We start from the raw sequence: 16,496 nt of genomic DNA, 5'->3' as shown, positions 1-16,496 counted from the left end.
TTAAAGGGACGGTGGTAACTTGGGTACGTATTTGGCTACAAGATAGGAGGCAGAGAGTGGTGATGAATGGATGTTTCTCTGATTAGAGAGAAGTATGCAGTGAGATCCCCAGGGCTCGGTATTAGGACCATTGCTTTTCTTGTTATATATAAATGATCTGGTCTTGGGTATAGGGAGTACAATTTTGAAGTTTGGGGGTGATACAAAACTTCACAATGTAATAAACAGTGTGGAGAATAGTAACAGACTTCAGGAGGACATAGACAGACTGGTGAAATGGGCAGACACATGGCAGAGGGGGATACAAGAGCAGAGGAACCCGGGGGCACATATTCACAAATCTTTGAAGGTTGTAGGGCAAAATGATATTGTAGTTTAGGACTCAGCTAGAATATTGTGTACAATTCTGGGCACCATTCTTTAGGAAGGATGTCAAAGCCTTGGAGAGAGTACAGAGGAGGTTTACCAGGAATGAGGGACTTCAGTTACGTTGAGAGATTGGAGAAGCTGGGGTTGTTCTCCTTAGAGCAGAGAAGGTTAAGGGGAGACTTAATAGAGGTGTTCAAAACTATGATGGGTTTTGATAAAGCAAGTAGGAGAAACTGACTCCTCTGGCAAATGGGTCGGTAACCAGAGGTCATAGATTTAAAATAATTTGCTAATGAATTAGAGGGGAAATGAGAATGTTTTTCACACAGAGGGTTGTTAAGATCTGGAATGCACTACCTGAAAGGGTGGTGGAATGAGATTCCATAGGAACTTTCAGAAGCCATTTAGACATGTACTTGAAGAGGACTGATTTGCAGGGTTATGGGTAAAAAGGTGGGGTGTGGGACTAAATTGGACCGCCCTTTCAAAGAGCCAGCACAGGCACGACGGGCCGAACGGTCTCCTGATTTATGATTCTTTACAATCAGTGGGGAAGGGACCCCCTTTCCATTCTCTAACGGCACGTGGACATGTTTTAAGCTGAGGTTTCGCCTCCTCATCACGACAGGTGCTGAATGTACTCTACCATTTGATTTTGTTAATTAATGCAAAGTTATTACAACTATTTTTGAGCAATTTGGTCTAATGTGGGAGAGTTAAAACATGTTGCAGACTAGTCAAGTTCCTGTTGTATTCCAAAAACATGATAGATAACCGCCAACAACTGTGCAGTCCCACAAGCACTTACAGTCCAGGGTGTTAAACTGGGATGACCTTGCTGAATGCAATTCTGATTTCCCTATAATCTATTGAACCTGCCACAGTTAACGATGGATTGAACTAGCACTGCTGACAGCATCCTCCATTGCACTGCACCCTCATTCTTTCAAGGTCACTTCTATTCTTTACATTCTGGTATCAAACCATTCAACTGCTCTGCTGTTGCCCTGGGGTTCTTTAACGTGGGAGGGTCTTGCAAGTTATCAACAAGGTAGGTAAGATTCTGTGCTTAAACTGTTCATAGAATCATAGAAGTTACAACATGGAAACAGGCCCTTCGGCCCAACATGTCCATGTCGCCCAGTTTATACCACTAAGCTAGTCCCAATTGCCTGCACTTGGCCCATATCCCTCTATACCCATCTTACCCATGTAACTGTCCAAATGCTTTTTAAAAGACAAAATTGTACCCGCCTCTACTACTGCCTCTGGCAGCTCGTTCCAGACACTCACCACCCTTTGAGTGAAAAAATTGCCCCTCTGGACCCTTTTGTATCTCTCCCCTCTCACCTTAAATCTATGCCCCCTCGTTATAGACTCCCCTACCTTTGGGAAAAGATTTTGGCTATCGACCTTATCTATGCCCCTCATTATTTTATAGACTTCCATAAGATCACCCCTTAACCTCCTACTCTCCAGGGAAAAAAGTCCCAGTCTGTCTAACCTCTCCCTGTAAGTCAAACCATCAAGTCCCGGTAGCATCCTAGTAAATCTTTTCTGCACTCTTTCTAGTTTAATAATATCCTTTCTATAATAGGGTGACCAGAACTGTACACAGTACTCCAAGTGTGGCCTCACCAATGCCCTGTACAACTTCAACAAGACATCCCAACTCCTGCATTCAATGTTCTGACCAATGAAACCAAGCATGCCGAATGCCTTCTTCACCACCCTATCCACCTGTGACTCCACTTTCAAGGAGCTATGAATCTGTACTCCTAGATCTCTTTGTTCTATAACTCTCCCCAACGCCCTACCATTAACGGAGTAGGTCCTGGCCCGATTCGATCTACCAAAATGCATCACCTCACATTTATCTAAATTAAACTCCATCTGCCATTCATCGGCCCACTGGCCCAATTGATCAAGATCCCGTTGCAATCCCAGATAACCTTCTTCACTGTCCACAATGCCACCAATCTTGGTGTCATCTGCAAACTTACTAACCATGCCTCCTAAATTCTCATCCAAATCATTAATATAAATAACAAATAACAGCGGACCCAGCACCGATCCCTGAGGCACACCGCTGGACACAGGCATCCAGTTTGAAAAACAACCCTCCACAACCACCCTCTGTCTTCTGTCGTCAAGCCAATTTTGTATCCAATTGGCTACCTCACCTTGGATCCCATGAGATTTAACCTTATGTAACAACCTACCATGCGGTACCTTGTCAAATGCTTTGCTGAAGTCCATGTAGACCACGTCTACTGCACAGCCCTCATCTATCTTCTTGGTTACCCCTTCAAAAAACTCAATCAAATTCGTGAGACATGATTTTCCTCTCACAAAACCATGCTGACTGTTCCTAATTAGTCCCTGCCTCTCCAAATGCCTGTAGATCCTGTCCCTCAGAATACCCTCTAACAACTTACCCAGTACAGATGTCAGGCTCACTGGTCTGTAGTTCCCAGGCTTTTCCCTGCCGCCCTTCTTAAACAAAGGCACAACATTTGCTACCCTCCAATCTTCAGGCACCTCACCTGTAGCGGTGGATGATTCAAATATCTCTGCTAGGGGACCCGCAATTTCCTCCCTAACCTCCCATAACGTCCTGGGATACATTTCATCAGGTCCCGGAGATTTATCTACCTTGATGCGCGTTAAGACTTCCAGCACCTCCCTCTCTGTAAGATGTACACTCCTCAAGACATCACTATTTATTTCCCCAAGTTCCCTAACATCCATGCCTTTCTCAACCGTAAATACCGATGTGAAATATTCATTCAGGATCTCACCCATTTCTTGTGGTTCCGCACGTAGATGACCTTGTTGATCCTTAAGAGGCCCTACTCTCTCCCTAGTTACCCTTTTGCCCTTTATGTATTTGTAGAAGCTCTTTGGATTCACCTTTGCCTGATCTGCCAAAGCAATCTCATATCCCCTTTTTGCCCTCCTGATTTCTCTCTTAACTCTACTCCGGCAATCTCTATACTCTTCAAGGGATCCACTTGATCCCAGCTGCCTATGCATGTCATATGCCTCCTTCTTCTTTTTGACTAGTGCCTCAATCTCCCGAGTCATCCAAGGTTCCCTACTTCTACCAGCCTTGCCCTTCACTTTATAAGGAATGTGCTTACCCTGAACCCTGGTTAACACACTTTTGAAAGCCTCCCACTTACCAGACGTCCCTTTGCCTGCCAACAGACTCTCCCAATCAACTTCTGAAAGTTCCTGTCTAATACCATCAAAATTGGCCTTTCCCCAATTTAGAATTTTAACTTTTGGGCCAGACCTATCCTTCTCCATAGCTATCTTAAAACTAATGGAATTATGATCACTTGTCCCAAAGTGATCCCTCACCAACACTTCTGTCACCTGCCCTTCCTTATTTCCCAAGAGGAGGTCAAGTTTTGCCCCCTCTCTAGTCGGGCCATCCACATACTGAATGAGAAATTCCTCCTGAATACACTCAACAAATTTCTCTCCATCCAAGCCCCTAATGCTATGGCTGTCCCAGTCAATGTTGGGAAAGTTAAAGTCCCCTACTATTACCACCCTATTTTTCTTGCAGCTGTCTGTAATCTCCTTACATATTTGCTCCTCAATTTCCCGTTGACTATTTGGGGGTCTGTAGTACAATCCTATCAAAGTGATCTCTCCCTTCTTATTCTTCAGTTCTACCCATATAGACTAACTGTGCTTATTCCAGGGAGTGGGATATGGTGGGCATGGTCACAGCTGGATTATGGCAGGATAGAGTCCTTGATGCTTGTGCCAGAGGTGAAGAATAGTTACCTAGTAATCTGACCCTGGATGTTTATCCTATTGGAAAGTAAAGCTTTCAAAATGCACATCTTTGTTATGTAACACATATTTCCAATGCAGCGTAAAGTTAATATTGTGGAGTACCGTTGCATTTTTTTTCTTTGTCCTTGTGGACTATATTGTTCCGAGTTTAGGGGGTAGGAGGGGGATTTCCCTCTTGTAGGGGATTTGTGTGAATGGCCCACAGAGTGGTTACACCTTCACTTCAGTTCCTTTTCATCGTTCCCCTGTGCATTCTACTCTGCTTCTCTCCACTGTGGCCTGGCCAATTTTGTATGGGGTAGTGCAGGTACAATCTAAATAAACCAGTCTGACCTAGTGAGTTAGACCAGCAGCAGAACTGTTAACCAACTCATTTAGCATAGCCTTGGGCAGAAATCAGCCAGGGCCCCTGCTCCTGATTGCTGTCTACTGACCCCTGGTGGAGTGTGGACATCTACAATAACCACTCTCATTTAATGTAGAAAAACATCCAAAAGCTCTTTGCAGAGTCCTAATCAAAATAAAATTGGATACCGAGCCATAGAAGGAGACTTTGGAGGGGGGGGGGGGGGGGTGAAAAGAGGTGGGTTTTTAAGGAGGTGAAGGGCTTTAGGAATTGTATTCTGGAGCATTGGGCCTAGGCGCAGCTGTCAATGGGGCGAAGGGAGTGGGGTACATGAGGTTGGAATCTGAGGAAGAGTTTGGACAGGAGGGTGGACTTTAGGGTTACAAGAGATGACAGAAAAGGAGGGGGCAGGACAATGACGGGATTTAAACAGGAGGGCAAGAATTTTAAATTTGAGGTATTGGAGGGACTGGGAGCCAATACAGATCAGCAATGGCGGGGGTAATGGGTCAGCGGGACTTGGCGCTGGATAGAATATGAGCTGAAGTTTACAGAAGGTGACGGGTGGGAGGCCGGCCAGGAGAATATTGGAATAGTTGAGTCTGGCGAGGATAAACTTGGCCTGGATTGTGAGGCCTTGGTCAGATAGGCACTACTCACTGTCTCACATATGAATGGTCACCTGGGAGAGGTAACGAGAGAGTTAGTGGCACTTGTGGAACCAAACCTGAGCCTGGATCAGCAAATGTAGGAGAGGGCAGCGAAAAGTGTAGGAATTATCTCCTGCGTGCTCTGTTTGTCTCTTGTATGGACAGTAAGGGAATTATTCAGCAGTTCCAAAGCCGAATTATTGGAGGATTTGGATCCCTCAGCCAACATCACTAAAAACAGATTATCTGGTCATTATCACATTGCTGTTTGTGGGATCTTGCTGTGCACAAATTGGCTGCCGCATTTCCCACATTACAATAGTGACTACACTTCAAAAGTGCTGCATTGGCTGTAAAGCATTTGGGAAGTCCTGAGATCATGAAAGGTGCCATATAAATTTAAGTCTTTCTTTTATTGCGTGCTTCTGTGTGAGCACAAATCCCATATTGATTATAGGTAGCAGTGGGATGTTCCTCAGATAATTCTTACTGCATTCTAGTTCAGGTAGTGGAAATTTTCTCCAGATTATAGTTGTGTCTTTGGAGTGTGGTCTTTTCCAGGTTAAGCTCAGAACAGGAAGAGTATGCAGCAGCATCTTCAGTTTAGATGGCTGGTGTGGGACACAGTCGTCCAATAGAAATCTCTGACTAGCCACAGGTGTTGCTATGGCAACACCATTTTATCCCAATGCACTAATTTCAGTAGAAAACGCCTGACACACAATCCAGGTAAATGTACTTCACGTGTGGATATTTACTGAACATCTCCCACCATTCAGTGACCAAGGAAGTAAAGCAGCCACAACAATTACACATTCGCACACACTGCTGTTCATCTTACTGTTTTATCAATAAATGTACAAGGTTAAAGTTCACGTGCATACGCCCTGTGACTATGGGCATTGCAATCACATGTCCAAAGACTCACTAGTTCCTAATGAGATGCAATTAGCCACATGTGGATTCCCAATTAGCCACATGTAGCTGGTGGCTAACATTGGACAACACTGGTGCAGGAAATGGAACGGGACAGTGCTGCAGATGGATTAGGGCATTGTAGAGTTTGGCTTGCTTGGTTTGTGTTGTATGTGACCTGGGCTTGTTTGCTACTCCCAGTGAATGATTAAATCAATCCTTAAATCTTCAGCAGTGATGTCTCTCACCTCGACTGTCCAAATTGCACAGCACAGTAGCACAGGATTCAGTTCCAAATCACTGGATTAAATTGCGTGAGCCAGCTCCTTTGTGTCACGATAGCTTCTGGGAGCAAGATAAAAATTATGGAATATTATAAAGTAACAGATCAGACTGTCCTTTGAAGCTGTAACGCACCTTGGGCTACAGAGAATGTTGGAATTGTCATCTTCTACAGAATCATAGAAAGTTACGGTACAGAAGGAGGCCGTTCGGCCCCTCATGTCCGTGCCAGTCGAAAAGAGCTATCCAGCTTAATCCCTCTTTCCAGCACTTGGTCCGTAGCCCTGTAGGTTACGGCACTTCAAGTGCACATCCAAGTACTTTTTAAATGAGTTGAGGGTTTCTGCCTCTACCGCTCTTTCAGGCAGAGAGTTCCAGACCCCCACCACCCTCTGGGTGAAAAAAATTCTCCTCAGCTCCCCTCTAATCCCTCTACCAATTACTTTAATCTATGCCCCCCGGTCACTGACCCCTCTGCTAAGGGAAATAGGCCCTTCCTATCCACTCTATCTCGGCCCCTCATAATTTTATACATCTCAATTAAATCACCCCTCAGCTTCCTCTGTTCCAAAGAAAACAACCCCAGCCTATCCAATCTTTCCTCATAGCTAAAATCCTCCAGTCCTGGCAACATCCTTGTAAATCTCCTCTGTACCCTCTCTAGTGCAATCACATCTTTCCTGTAATGTGGTGACCAGAACTGTACACAGTACTCGAGCTGTGGCCTAACTAGTGTTTTATACAGTTCTGGCATAACATCCCTGCTTTTATATTCTATGCCTCAGCTAATAAAGGAAAGCATTCCATATGCCTTCTTAACCACCTTATCGATCTGTGGACATGCACTCCAAGGTCCCTCTGTTCATCTACACCTCTCAGTATCCTCCCATTTATTGTGTATTCCTTTCCTTGTTTGTTCTCCCCAAATGTATTACCTCACACTTCTCTGGATTGAATTCCATTTGCTACTTTTCTGCCCACCTGACCAGTCAGTTGAGATAGAATCATAGAAAATTAATGGCACAGAAGGAGGCCATTCGGCCCATCGTGTCCGCACCGGCTGAGAAACGAGCCACCCAGCCTAATCCCACTTTCCTGCACTTGGTCCGTAGCCCTGCAGGTCACGGCTCTTCAGGTGCACATCCAGGTATTTTTTAAATGAGTTGAGGGTTTCTGCCTCTCCCACCCTCTCAGGCAGTGAGTTCCAGACCCCACCACCCTCTGGGTGAAAAAATGTTTCCTCAGCTCCCCTCTAATCCTTCTACCAATCACTTTAAATCTATGCCCCTAGCTATTGACCCCTCCGCTAAGGGAAATAGGTCCTTTCTATCCAGGCCCCTCATAATTTTGTACACCTCAATTAAATCTCCCCTCAGCCTCCTCTGTTCCAAGAAAAACCATCCCAGCCTATCCAATCTTTCCTCATAGCTAAAATTCTCCAGTCCTGGCAACATCCTCGTAAATCTCCTCTGCACCCTCTCCAGTGCAATTACATCCTTCCTGTAATGTGGTGACCAGAACTGTACACAGTACTCAAGCTGTGGCCTAACTATGTTTTATATAGTTCTAGCATGACATCCCTGCTTTAATATTCTATGCCTCGGCTAATAAAGGAAAGTATCCCGTATACCTTCTTAACCACCTTATCTACCTGTCCTGTTACCTTCAGGGCTCTGTGGACATGTACTCCAAGGTTCCTCACTTCCTCTACACCTCTCTGTATCCTCACATTTATATATCTTTCTGCAGTCCACAGCTTTCCTCCTCACTATCAACCACACGGCCAATTTTTGTATCATCTGCAAACTTCTTGATCATGCCTCCTACGTTTAAGTCTAAATCATTAATATATACTACAAAAAGCAAGGGACCTCGTACTGAGCCCTGTGGGACCCCATTGGAAACAGCCTTCCAGTCGCAAAAACACCCGTCGACCATTACCCTTTGCTTCCTGCCACTGACCCAATTTTGGATCCAATTTGCCACTTTCCCTTGGATCACATGGGATTGTACATTTTTGACCAATCTGCCATGTGGGACCTTGTCAAAAGCCTTACTAAAATCCATGTACAGTACATCAATTGCGCTACCCTCATCGACCCTTGTTACTGCCTCAAAAAATTCAATCAAGTTAGTCAGACACAACCTTCCCTTAACAAATCCATGCTGACTGTCCTTGATTAGCCCATGCCTTTCTAAATGAATTCTATATTGCTGTTTTAGTGCAACGTAGCATTATCCAGCCCATGTGTTACCTGAAATGTAGCACACTCACAATCTACCTGCTATCCTGTATATGTCATTCCTGTTTGGCTTTCGTATTCATTTTCAAAAAAAGATTTTGAGGTAATTGTGCACCATTTGCAAAGCAGGAAAGTGGTAACACAATTGTTGATCAAAAGGATTAAGTGGCGCCTCGTGCCACAGCTTGCAGATCTGAAGCTGCAAATTAACCGAATGTATAAAGACCTGCTCTGAGCAAGTCAGGGGGTTGAGCTGAGCAGTGTGAAAGTCTCTTAGAAGCTGAATGTACGCTTCTTAAAATACTCACAACGGGCGACAAAACGCCAGGTATTGGAGTCGATACTTCGAGCCGTGACTCAGTGAGTAGCACTCTCACCTCCGAGTCAAAAGGTCATGGGTTCAAGTCTCACTCCAGATACCTGAACACAAAATCCAGGTCGACACTCCCACTGAGGGAGTGCTGCGCTGTCGGAGGTGCTGTCTTTTGGATGAGGTGCTAAACCAGGTGGATGTGAAAGATCCCATGATATTATTCGAAGAGGAGCAGGGGAGTTCTACCCGAAATTTATCGCTCAACCAACATCACTAAAACAGATTATCTGCTCATTATCATATTGCTGTTTATGGGATCTTGCTGTGTGCAAATGGCTGCCACATTTCCTACATTACAACAGTGACTACACCTCACAAGCCCTTCATTGGCTGTAAAGCGCTTTGGGATGTCCTGAGGCCATGATAGGTGCTATGTAAATGCACTTTCTTTCTTTTAACCTACCAATACTTTGCCTGAGATGAGCAAACTCAGCACCAACCAGAGTTCTCCCTGGTCTAGGCGAATCAGAATCATAATAGGTGGCCATTTACATACCAAGCCATCGTGGGACGGGAGGGAGAAGGCTCGGCTTGAAATTTAACAGTTATTAAAACAAAGACCTGCCATGGAAAGCTGCCCATCATTGGAACACTGGCTCTACAATTCCACACCCGCTGTGACATAACTAACCACTGTAGACTGTGGCTGTGCAGGTGAGTACGTGATTATCTCAGCTTACTGCCACTGTTGCTGAAGACCTTACCTACACACTTGTTACCTCCAATCTCAACTGCTACAGAGCTCGTCCCACCCCCATCCCAGCACACGGAGTTCAAAATCCTCACCCTCTTTTAGAAACCTCATCCACTGCCCGGCCCCACTGACCTCTGCAACCTCTTCCAGCCCTACATCCCTGGCCGAGCCTTAAATCCTCCAATTCTGACCCCCCCCCCGTGCCAGCGACTTCCACCATCTCGGCCCTACTCTCAGGAACTCCCTCCCCCTAAATTCCTCTCATGGCTCCTTCCCCATCCTTCAACAGCCTCTCAAATCCTATCTTTATATTTTCCCTCATCTCTCCTAGTTCTGGATATATTTTTTTAAATAGTTGGGTATGGTAATGTAGTAGTTATGTTACTGGACTAATAATCCATATTTCAAATCCCACCATGGCAGTTTGAGAATTTAAATTCAGTTTAATAAACCTGGAAATAAATTTTTGAAAAGTGACTATCAGTAAAACAGACCATGAAGCTGTCGGATTGTCATAAAAACCCAACTGGTTCACTTTAGGGAAGGAAATCTGCAGTCGTTACTCGGCCTGGCCTATATGTGACTCCAGTCCCACGCCCTGCGTAGTTGACTCTTAGCTGCCCTCTGAAGCGGCCGAGCAAGCTACTCAGTTGTATCTAAACCACTACAATGGGTCAAGAAGAAGGCCCAGCATCATCACCTCAGAGCAACCAGTGATGGGCAATAAATGCCTGCCTTGCCAGCAATGCCCAACTCCCTAGAATTCTACCAGTGTTGAAGGTACCTTTCTCCTCTGCCAAAAGCTTTGGGGCATTCATTCACCATATTCACTGGATTACTTTGTTGCTGCTTGTGTCCAGCAGGTGGTGTACCAGCCCAGCCCAGATCAATACTTACTGTTCCCCACCTTCCCTCGCCTGGCCTGGCCTGGCCTGTTCCCCACCTTCCCTCGCTAGGCCTGGCCTGGCCTGTTCCCCACCTTCCCTCGCTAGGCCTGGCCTGGCCTGTTCCCCACCTTCCCTCGCTAGGCCTGGCCTGGCCTGTTCCCCACCTTCCCTCGCTTGGCCTGGCCTGGCCTGTTCCCCACCTTCCCTCGCTAGGCCTGGCCTGGCCTGTTCCCCACCTTCCCTCGCTAGGCCTGGCCTGGCCTGTTCCCCACCTTCCCTCACTTGGCCTGGCCTGTTCCCCACCTTCCCTCGCTTGGCCTGGCCTGTTCCCCACCTTCCCTCGATTGGCTTGGCCTGTTCCCCACCTTCCCTCGCTAGGCCTGGCCTGGCCTGTTCCCCACCTTCCCTCGCTAGGCCTGGCCTGGCCTGTTCCCCACCTTCCCTCGCTTGGGCTGGCCTGTTCCCCACCTTCCCTCACTTGGCCTGGCCTGTTCCCCACCTTCCCTCACTTGGCCTGGCCTGTTCCCCACCTTCCCTCGCTTGGCCTGGCCTGTTCCCCACCTTCCCTCGCTAGGCCTGGCCTGGCCTGTTCCCCACCTTCCCTCGCTAGGCCTGGCCTGGCCTGTTCCCCACCTTCCCTCGCTAGGCCTGGCCTGGCCTGTTCCCCACCTTCCCTCGCTTGGCCTGGCCTGTTCCCCACCTTCCCTCCTTGGCCTGGCCTGTTCGCCACCTTCCCTCGCTAGGCCTGGCCTGGCCTGTTCCCCACCTTCCCTCGCTAGGCCTGGCCTGGCCTGTTCCCCACCTTCCCTCGCTTGGCCTGGCCTGTTCCCCACCTTCCCTCGCCTGGCCTGGCCTGGCCTGTTCCCCACCTTCCCTCACTTGGCCTGGCCTGTTCCCCACCTTCCCTCGCTCGGCCTGGCCTGGCCTGTTCCCCACCTTCCCTCGCCAGGCCTGGCCTGGCCTGTTCCCCACCTTCCCTCGCCAGGCCTGGCCTGGCCTGTTCCCCACCTTCCCTCGCCTGGCCTGGCCTGGCCTGTTCCCCACCTTCCCTCACTTGGCCTGGCCTGTTCCCCACCTTCCCTCGCTCGGCCTGGCCTGGCCTGTTCCCCACCTTCCCTCGCTAGGCCTGGCCTGGCCTGTTCCCCACCTTCCCTCGCTCGGCCTGGCCTGGCCTGTTCCCCACCTTCCCTCGCCAGGCCTGGCCTGGTCTGGCCTGTTCCCCACCTTCCCTCGCCAGGCCTGGTCTGGCCTGTTTCCCACCTTCCCTCGCCAGGCCTGGTCTGGCCTGTTCCCCACCTTCCCTCGCCTGGTCTGGCCTGTTCCCCACCTTCCCTCGCCAGGCCTGGTCTGGCCTGTTTCCCACCTTCCCTCGCCAGGCCTGGTCTGGCCTGTTCCCCACCTTCCCTCGCCAGGCCTGGTCTGGCCTGTTCCCCACCTTCCCTCGCCAGGCCTGGCCTGGCCTGTTCCCCACCTTCCCTCGCCAGGCCTGGTCTGGCCTGTTCCCCACCTTCCCTCGCCAGGCCTGGTCTGGCCTGTTCCCCACCTTCCCTCGCCAGGCCTGGTCTGGCCTGTTCCCCACCTTCCCTCGCCAGGCCTGGTCTGGCCTGTTCCCCACCTTCCCTCGCCAGGCCTGGTCTGGCCTGTTCCCCACCTTCCCTCGCCAGGCCTGGTCTGGCCTGTTCCCCACACAAGGCACAGCCTGCTGGCTAAAAAATACATAAAATCTGGTGTAGACACTTGTCATTCAGTGCCCCCTTTCCACTCAAAAGAAACAAGGCTTTTGGTGAGCATTGCATAAATGCTGCAACTCATGCAAAGTCTTCAGGGGTTCTGAGGACAGGTTGCATAGACGAGGCTTGTATTCCCTCTAGTATAGAAGATTAAGAGCTGATCTAATCGAGGTGTTTAAGATGATTAAAGGATTTGATAGGGTGTATGGAGAGAAACTATTTCCTCTGGTGGGAGAGTCCAGAACAAGGGGGCATAATCTTAAAATTAGAGCCAGGCCGCTCAGGGGTGATGTCAGGAAGCATTTCTTCACACAAAGGGGAGTGGAAATCTGGAACTCTCTACCGCCCAAAGAACTGAGATGGGCAGATTTTTGATAGATGAGGGTGTTGGGGAAATGGAACCAAAGAGTTAAGATGCATCTCAGCCCTGATCTGATTGATTGGCTGAACGAGCTGGAGGGGCTGAATGGCCTCCTCCTGTTCCTATGACGGGGATAGTCATCTATTTAAATAAAAGCAACCAGGGACTCGGAGCAAGAGGAAGGAGGGAGAGAGATAGGGTGTTAACGGAGCCGTTTCAGGCGGGACTCTGCACCTCCCTGTGCCCAGCCTCACGGTCCATGATTATAGGTCTCCTCCTCCTCCCTCTCTCCCTCCCTCCTCCTCTTTCACTCCCTCTCTCCCTCCTCCTCCTCTTTCACTCCCTCCTCCTCCTCCTCCCTCTCTCCCTCCCTCTCTCTCTGCAGCTGCATTGATTCTCGGTATCCCCAGCCCGGCTATGTTCAGTTCCAAGTCCTCCCCGATCTTGCCATCCTATTTCGGCGAGTGTACAGAGGCGGACAAGCTGGATATCAGCACCAAGGTGCAGCTGCACGGAGTGCTGTGGAAGAGACCCTTCGGGAGACAGTCTGCGAAATGGTCCAGAAGGTGATTCGCCCTGTTTATTTTGCTGTTCTTAACCTGAAACGTTCTCTCTCCACACACGGGTCGCCTGAGCTGCAGCGTTTCTGCACTATTTTTGCTCTCTGTACCTGGCTCCCTTCAGTGGTCAAGCAGCCCCTGAATGAACGAGTGCGGGTGAAATCCACCCTGCTTTAAACTGACCATTGACCAGGTCAGGAAGTTTGTGGGCTCTGGGTTTTATTTCTCTGGGTGGGTGGGATTGTGTGTTCATAATTCTGTCTTTAAAACAATTTACTGCCCCCAGAGTTCGCCTTCAGGTAGAGTGTTTTTTTGGTCGAGACAGTAAGATCCAGCTCCCTTTTATTTTGCAATCAAATGATTTTTGCCTCCAGTTCTGATTTAACGCCGACTCCCCGGCTGTCGAGCTGCTCCAGGGCGAGTTCTGGCCCCGCTCCTTTCACTCCCGCAGTCTCTATCCGTGCCCAGTCTGTTTAGAAACAGCACCCCTTTAAAATACACCCCCAGACTGGGGGAACTTCGGTAACTCTGCAGGAATTGGTCACAAGCTGACATTTAATAGTGTTCCAAAGTTATTCACTTTAAAAGCTGTAAATATGTCCGATTAATGCCTACAAAACTCACTTAATGAATCAATGTAAAGTTTCCACTACAATTATAGATTTTAAAGAAAAATAGGTATATTTCTAGTTATTAATGTGATGATTAGCCCACGAGCTATAAATAAGACCGTGTGTTATGGTGTTGAAATTGGCCTATTCAGTATTAGTGAGGGAGGTGTTACTGGGTTAGTATGAAATTCCCCTCTCTCTGTTTTAATAAGGGGTTAAACCATTTATAGCGGAATCTGCTTGATCATGTTGTCGTGAGCATTGGTTGTAGTGACTACAGGCTGTAGTGCTCATCTTGTTGTGATCACTCCAATATTGGGAGGTCCGAAGCCATTGTCTTCAGCCTCAGACAGTTGTCTTTAGTCCCCGCCACACACTCCGTTCCCTACCCACCGACTCCATCCCTCTCCCTGGCCACTGTCTGACCGTTCGCATCCTCGGCGTCCTATTTGACCCTGAGATGAGCTTCCAAACACATATCCGCTCCATCACCAAGACCGCCTACTTCCACCTCCGTAACATCGCTCTTCTCTGCCTCCGCCCCTGCCTCAGCTCATCTGCTGCTGAAACCCTCATCCATGCCTTTGTTACCTCTAGACTTGACTATTCCAATGCTCTCCTGGCCTGGCTCTTCCACCCTCCATAAACTTGAGCTCATCCAAAACTCTGCTCCCGTATCCTAACTCACACCAAGTCCCGTTCACCCATCACCCCTGTGCTCACTGACCTACATTGGCTCCCAGTCCAGGAACGCCTCGATTTTAAAATTCTCATCCTTGTTTTCAAATCCCTCCATGGCCTCGCCCCTCCCTATCTCTGTAACCTCCTACAACCCTCTGAGATCTCTGCGCTCCTCCAATTCTGGCCTCTTATACATCCCCAATTTTAATCACTTCACCATTGGCGGCCGTGCCTTCAGCTGCCTAGGCCCTAAGCTCTGGAATTCCCTCCCTAAACCTCTCCGCCTCTCTCTGCTCCTCTAAGACACTCCTTAAAACCTACCTCTTTGACCAAGCTTTTGGTCACCTGTCCTAATATCTCCTTATGTGGCTCAGTGTCAAATTTTGTCTGATAATCGCTTCTGTAAAGTGCCTTGGGACGTTTTACTACGTTAAAGGTGCTATATAAATGCAAGCTGTTGTTGTAGTGATCACTGGTTATAGAATGATTACAGCATGGACGGACGGAAGGAAGGAGGCCATTTGGCCCATCAAGTTCATGCCGGCTCTCCACAGGAGCAAGCCAGCTAGTCCCACTGCCCTGCCCTATCCCTGTAGCCCTGCAAATGTTTTCCTTTCAAGTACTTATCCAGTTCCCTTTTGAAGGCCATGACTGAATCTGCCTCCACCACCCCCTCGGGCAGTGTATTCCAGATCCTAACCACTCGCTGTGTAAAAAAGTTTTCCCTCATGTCACCTTTGGTTCTTTTGCCAATCACCTTAAATCTATATCCTCTGGTTCTTGACCCTTCTGCCAATGGGAACAGTTTCTCTCTATCTACTCTGTCTAGACCCTTTATGATTTTGAATACCTCTATCAAATCTCCTCGCGACCTTCTCTGTTCCAAGGAGAACAACCCCAACTTCTCCAGTCTATCCATGTAACTAAAGTCCCTCATCCCTGGAATCATTCTGGTAAATCTCTTCTGCACCCTTGCTAAGGCGTTCACATCTTTCCTAAAGTGCAATGGCCAGACAGGACACAATACTCCAGTTGTGGCCGAACCAGCGTTTTATAAAGGTTCAACATAACTTCCTTAAGTTGTAGTGATCATGCGGATACAGAGCTCAAACTGCTATTTCCGAAGCCCATTTACATGAACCTTATCGATTTTCAGACTCTGGTTTTGTTTCCAACTCTGTTGCCATCTGATGGGGCCGGTGAGCAGATGGGTGGGGCCGGTGAGCAGATGGGTGGGGCCGGTGAGCGTCTGAGGGGTTCAACTCTTTATTGTGACATTTAGCGCTGATCAGTGTTACACTCAGAGTGCTGGTTTGAAACTGAACAAATGCAGCAAAGAAAAGGCAGTGATATTGGGAGGAAGGGCTCAGTGTCTAATTAACCAGCTGTTTAAAGTGCCAGTGAAGCCTTAGCAACAGAGTTTGGCTGTAGTGAATACAGTTTGGGATCACCCATAGTCACCAGTCTGTTTCTAGTTACCATTTAACTTTCAATTGCTATCACTGGATTTCACTGAGTTTTAAATAGGTTGATGCCATTCTTAAAATAGTTGTTTTGAGTGGTTTCACTGGAATGTAAGAACAGGAGGAGGCCATTCAGCCCCTTGAGTCTGTTCTGTGATTCAGTTAGATCATGGCTGATCTGCACTTTAACTCCATTTACCCACCTTGGTTCCATATCCCTTAATACCCTTAACTAACAAAACTCAATCAATCTCAGTTTTGAAATTTTCAACTGACCCCCCGCCTCAACAGCTTTTTGAGGGAGAGTTCCAGATTTCCACTCCCCTTTGTGTGAAGAAATGCTTCCTGACATCACCCCTGAACGGCCTGGCTCTAATTTTAAGGTTATGTCCCCTTGTTCTGGACTCTCCACCAGAGGAAATAGTTTCTCTCTCTCCACCCTTTCAAATCCTTTAATCATCTTAAACACCTCAATTAGATCATCCCTTAATCTTCTATATTCAAGGGAATACAAGCCG

The 16,496-nt window shown here is 48.0% G+C and overlaps 1 protein-coding gene across 2 annotated transcripts in view; it reads left to right on the top strand.

The window, feature by feature from the left end:
• Positions 1-13,029: 13,029 nt before the first annotated feature.
• The window catches only part of plekhd1 (pleckstrin homology domain containing, family D (with coiled-coil domains) member 1), a 120,981-nt gene continuing 117,514 nt past the window's right edge, over positions 13,030-16,496 (top strand). For both annotated transcript variants that reach the window (XM_067991097.1, XM_067991098.1), the window contains exon 1: positions 13,030-13,229. In XM_067991097.1, the coding sequence (XP_067847198.1) occupies positions 13,081-13,229 (149 nt within the window). In that variant the 5' untranslated portion in view covers positions 13,030-13,080. The remainder of the gene's footprint in view (positions 13,230-16,496) is intronic.

This window comes from Heptranchias perlo, chromosome 10, assembly GCF_035084215.1.
Source record: "Heptranchias perlo isolate sHepPer1 chromosome 10, sHepPer1.hap1, whole genome shotgun sequence".
NCBI classification, from domain to species: Eukaryota; Metazoa; Chordata; class Chondrichthyes; order Hexanchiformes; family Hexanchidae; genus Heptranchias; species Heptranchias perlo.
Note: the sequence above shows the minus strand (reverse complement) of the source record. Positions and strands in the feature narration are given on the sequence as shown.